This window comes from Camellia sinensis, chromosome 13, assembly GCF_055761805.1.
Source record: "Camellia sinensis isolate YWXY chromosome 13, ASM5576180v1, whole genome shotgun sequence".
NCBI lineage: Eukaryota > Viridiplantae > Streptophyta > Magnoliopsida > Ericales > Theaceae > Camellia > Camellia sinensis.
The window spans coordinates 127,494,640-127,499,291 of record NC_138973.1 but is presented as its reverse complement, the minus strand read 5'-3'; the positions used below and the strand labels follow the sequence as shown (position 1 = coordinate 127,499,291).

The 4,652-nt window shown below is 49.9% G+C and overlaps 2 protein-coding genes across 2 annotated transcripts; both read right to left on the bottom strand.

Moving 5' to 3' along the window:
• Nucleotides 1-857: 857 nt before the first annotated feature.
• On the bottom strand, nucleotides 858-1,253 carry LOC145805703 (uncharacterized). The gene has a single exon (XM_082900885.1). The coding sequence runs from the start codon at nucleotides 1,251-1,253 to the stop codon at nucleotides 858-860; it is 396 nt and encodes a 131-aa protein (XP_082757011.1).
• Nucleotides 1,254-1,313: 60 nt separating this feature from the next.
• LOC114285981 (uncharacterized) lies at nucleotides 1,314-3,041 on the bottom strand. The gene has a single exon (XM_082900884.1). It carries the CDS (start codon nucleotides 3,039-3,041, stop codon nucleotides 1,314-1,316), a length of 1,728 nt encoding a protein of 575 aa, XP_082757010.1.
• Nucleotides 3,042-4,652: the final 1,611 nt, after the last annotated feature.

Here is a 4,652-nt window from a genome sequence, read left to right as displayed (position 1 = left end):
ACCGGGCTAGGCCCCACCTTTGTACTGAATCTTCTTCAATCAATGAAACTTTTGAAACTTTTGCTCGTATATCGTCTATTTCTTTTCGGTTGGCTTGTGTATAAATGTCTCGATTTAGACGTTGATAATTCACAACTGGCAGGTCGGCTGAGCCGCGCAATATGCCAAGCTAAAATCACCCAGAATGTTTTCCCACATATCTGGCAGCTCAGCTCCTTGAAAATTTAAATGAACTGACATTGTAACTTGGCTGAGCAAAATCCGCTCGGTTTGAAATGTTTGCAGAATCATACATTTCCATTACATCAATAAGATCGGGCAAAAATCAGCTCACCTTGTGAGTTGGTTAAGCTGCCAACATTTCCTTTTGGCCGAGCCAAGTCAGCTCGGCCTCTTATCGGTTGGACAAAACGCCAGCACCGAGAAATCCTGCCGAACAAAATCCGCTCGTTTCCCATATTGGACAAGACACTAATATGCGGACTGGGCCGAGCAAAATCAGCTCGGCCCTTACATTGGGCAAAACACCAATGTTTCAGCTAGGTTGGTCATGATGCCAACATTTAGACCGGCGAGGGAAACCATCTCGGCCCCAGGCTAATGCGAACTTTTCCCTACGCAAACTTTTTGTGCGGTCTGTCTCCATTCCAGCGAGATGAAGTCAGACCAGTCTCATTCAGGGCGGTCTCCTTGCCCCTGGCATCCATGATTGCCTTGTGTCCTTGCGATTTCATTGTACAGAGATGTAATACCAAACAAGAGTGCTATTTTTATTACAAAAGCATTGCTATCTTTTACATCTAGTGCCAAGAGGCTAAGGGTCTGGAAAAGCTTAAACAACATAAGCAAATTACAATTCAAAAGTAAAAAACCTTGAGGTTGGCTGCATTCCATGGTCTGGGGATAGCCTTGCCATCCAAATCTTCCAGATGGTATGCCCCTTTGCCAGACAGACCAATCACCTTGTATGGTCCTTCCCAATTCGCACCAAGCTTTCCTTCGCCAGGGACCACCGTGTTGCCAATTACCTTTCTCAAAACCCAGTCCCCAACCTTGAATAGCCTGGGGTGCACCGCCTTGTTGTATTTCTTGGAGAGTTCTTGTTGATAAGCTGCGATGTGGATTAGTGCCCGCTCCCTTCTTTCCTTGGCAAGGTCTAATTCCAATGCCACGGCTTCATTATTCAGATCAGGCTGGAAACTTTCAGAGTGGATGGTTGGCATGCCAATTTCCAACGGGATGACTGCCTCCATGCCGTAGGCCAAAGCGAATGGTGTTTCCCCGGTCGACCTTCTTGGGGTAGTGCGGTATGCCTAGAGCACGTTGGGAAGTTCCTCAGCCCATTTCCCCTTGGCTTTTTCAAGCCGCTTCTTTAGCCCATCCAAGATGGTCTTGTTTGAGGCCTCTGCTTGACCGTTAGACTGAGGATAGGCCGGCATCGAGTTGTAGAACTCGATCTTCAACTCTTCGCAAAATCCGCGAAAGATCTTCCTATCGAATTGAGTGCCGTTATCTGAGACGAGGGCCCTGGGTATACCGAAGCGAGTAATGACGTTTTGCCAAACAAACTTCTTCACATCCTTTTCCTTTATGGTCGCCAGTGGCTCGGCCTCCACCCACTTGGTGAAGTAGTTGGTGGCGGCGATGAAGAACTTGCGATTACCCGGTGTTGCTGGGAGCGGTCCAACAATATCCAATCCCCAAATCGCGAACGGCCAAGGACTCGTGAGAGGGAGCAAATCTCTAGCCAGCTGGTGGATCTGGTGAGCGAACTTCTGACACTTCTCACACCTGCGAACATATTTCTGTGCGTCCGCCTGCATGCACGACCACCAGTAACCTTGGGAAATTGCTCGGTAAGCCAAGGACCTACCTCCAGTATGGCTTCCACAGATGCCCTCATGCATTTCGTAGAGAAAAGTCTCCACTTTGGCGAGGTGGACACACTTTAAATACGGCCCGGTGAAGGACTTCTTATACAAGGCTCCAAATGGGGAGAGCCAAAACCGCTCCGACTTTGCTCGGATTTTGTGGGCTGCCTTCTTTTCTTCTGGTAGAACTCTGTCTTTTAAGAAGGCGATGATGGGATCCATCCAGGAAGGACCCAAGTCGGTGCAGAGCACCTCGGTTGCTTCCGGTTCATCAATGCTTGGCCGGGGTAAAAACTCTATCATCAAAGGGTTAGGAAAAGTTTTCTGAGCAGAGGCGAGCCCAGCCAATTCGTCAGCCGAGTTGTTTTCTTCGCTGTTGATCTGTTCCACTCTTATCGTAGGGAACTTCTTGATTTCTTCTCGGACCAACGCTTGATACTTGGCCATTCTTTCATCCCTTGCCTCATACTCCCCTGATACCTGATTGACTACCAGCTTGGAGTCGCTGAAGACCATAAGGGCGGTGGCTTTCATTCTCAATGCGCTTCTCAAACCGGCGAGGAGGGCTTCATACTCTTCCTCGTTGTTGGACGCCGGGAATCCGAGTGTAATTGCTTGCTCAATAATCAGCCCATCTGGTGAGGTCAGCACAATTCCCAGCCCGGCCCCATGCCTGTTGGACGCTCCATCAACGAAGAGCTTCCATATCTCGCCAATGAACAGCTTCCAACAATCAGACAGGTTTTGGGAGCTTCTCAATTCAATGTCTCTGGCCGGCTCGTTCTGGTCTTTTTTCTCGTCTCCATCGGGTTCATCTTCCAACGAGTTATTGGACTGTGCTAGTTCGGTTAAACTTTGCCCTTTTCCCACGTGTGAGCCAACGCTCGTCTCTGTTGCCAAAACCTTGGGTTGTGCTAAATCCGCACCAACCAAATCAATCGGGCAAACTGGATGCGTCCCAGGGGCAAATTCCGCCACAAAATCTGCAAGAGCTTGAGCTTTGACCGCGGTGCGCGGGCGGAACCTGATGTCATACTGCCCCAATTCCACGGCCCACTTCAGAATCCTCCCGGTGAAGTCGGCCTTCTCAAAGAGCACCTTGAGAGGGAATTCGGTCAGCACAACTATTGTATGGGCATGAAAATAGTGTGCCAGCTTTCTCGACGCCATCATTAGGGCCAGCGCCAATTTCTCCAAGGGAAGATATCTTGTTTCGGCCGGGAGCAGGGTCTTGCTTACATAGAAGATTGGTAGGTGCTGGATGCCTTTAGCACGAATCAATACCGCGCTCGCCGCGTGTCGAGAAACAGCCAAGTAGAGGTACAGCTCTTCGCCCGGCTGAGGCGTGACCAAAATTGGGGCTGAGGAGAGATACGCTTTTAAGTCTGCCAGTGCACGGTCGCACTCTTCATCCTAGAAGAACTTGGACTTCAGAGTTTTGAAGAAGGGCCTGCAACGATCCGAAGACCGGCTGATGAACCTGTTCAGCGCAGCTGCCATCCCGGCGAGATGTTGCACGTCCTTTGTAGAATTCGGGCGCTCTAGCTCTTGTATCGCTTTGATCTGGGATGGGTCGGCTTCAATCCCCCGGTTTGTAACCAGAAAACCTAGAAACTTTCCAGTGCCAACTCCGAAGGCGCATTTGGAGGCGTTCAGACGAAGCTTATGGTGCTTAAGTATGGCGAACATTTCTGCTAGGTCGGTGAGGTGTTCAAACTTCTCCTTACTCTTTACCACCATATCGTCGATGTAGGCCTCCATTGTTCAGCCCAAGAGAGGAGCGAACATTTTTGTAACCATCCGCTGAAAGGTTGCTCCGGCATTCTTTAGTCTGAACGGCATGACTTTGTAACAATATAATCCTCTGGGGGTGGTGAATGATGTAATCTCTCTATCCGGTTTATACATGGCTATCTGGTGGTAGCCGCGATAAGCGTCCAGGAAGCTAAACCTCTGATGGCCAGCGGTCAAGTCCACCACCTAGTCAATCCGAGGAAAGGGAAAGCTATCCTTAGGACAAGCCCGGTTGACAGTCTTGTAGTCAACGCAGACTCGCCACTTGCCATTTTTCTTGGGAACAACCACCGTGTTGGATATCCACCGAGGCTATTGCACTTCTTCTATAGCCCCGGCTTCCAACAAGTTCTTCACTTCTTCCGCGACCACTTCAGCATGGTGCAGGGCTGAACGACGCGTCCTTTGAATGACTGGCCGTGCGTTGGGGAAAACATTCAACTGATGACAGATGAAGCTCGGGTCGATGCCAGGCATGTCGTAAGGCGTCCAGGCAAAGGCCTCCAAATTGGAAACCAAGAAGTTGACATAATCCGCTTGCTCGGCGCTAGACAAAGATGACCCCAAGAGGAAGAATTTAGTTGGATCGTTTTCCTCAAAGCGCACTTCCACCAAATCTTCGACCGATTTTTCCTCGGCCTTCCTTCCCACATCTTCAAGGACCTCTTTTTCCTCGGGCCCCTCGATCATTTGGACAAACCCTTTGGCTACTCGGCTGCCATTTACCGCAACGAAGCATTGTTTTGCCATCACCTGGTCTCCCCAAACTTCCTCTATTTGCCCACTCGATGCCGGAAAGCGCATGACTTGGTGGAAGGTCGAGGCAACCGCTTGCATGGCGTGTAGCCAGCCCCTACCTAAGATCAAGTTATAGGTGGAAGGAACTTTGAGCACCCAGAACTCCACTTGCTTTACTACTGAACCCGCTTTGACCGGCAAAATAATCTTTCTGATTGGCCACTCCGGCTGTGAGTTGAAGCCGACCAA

Coding starts and splice junctions, on each gene's coding strand:
- LOC114285981 (XM_082900884.1), bottom strand. CDS start 3,041: ATGGCGTCGAGAAAGCTGGCACACTATTTTCATGCCCATACAATAGTT.
- LOC145805703 (XM_082900885.1), bottom strand. CDS start 1,253: ATGGAGGCAGTCATCCCGTTGGAAATTGGCATGCCAACCATCCACTCT.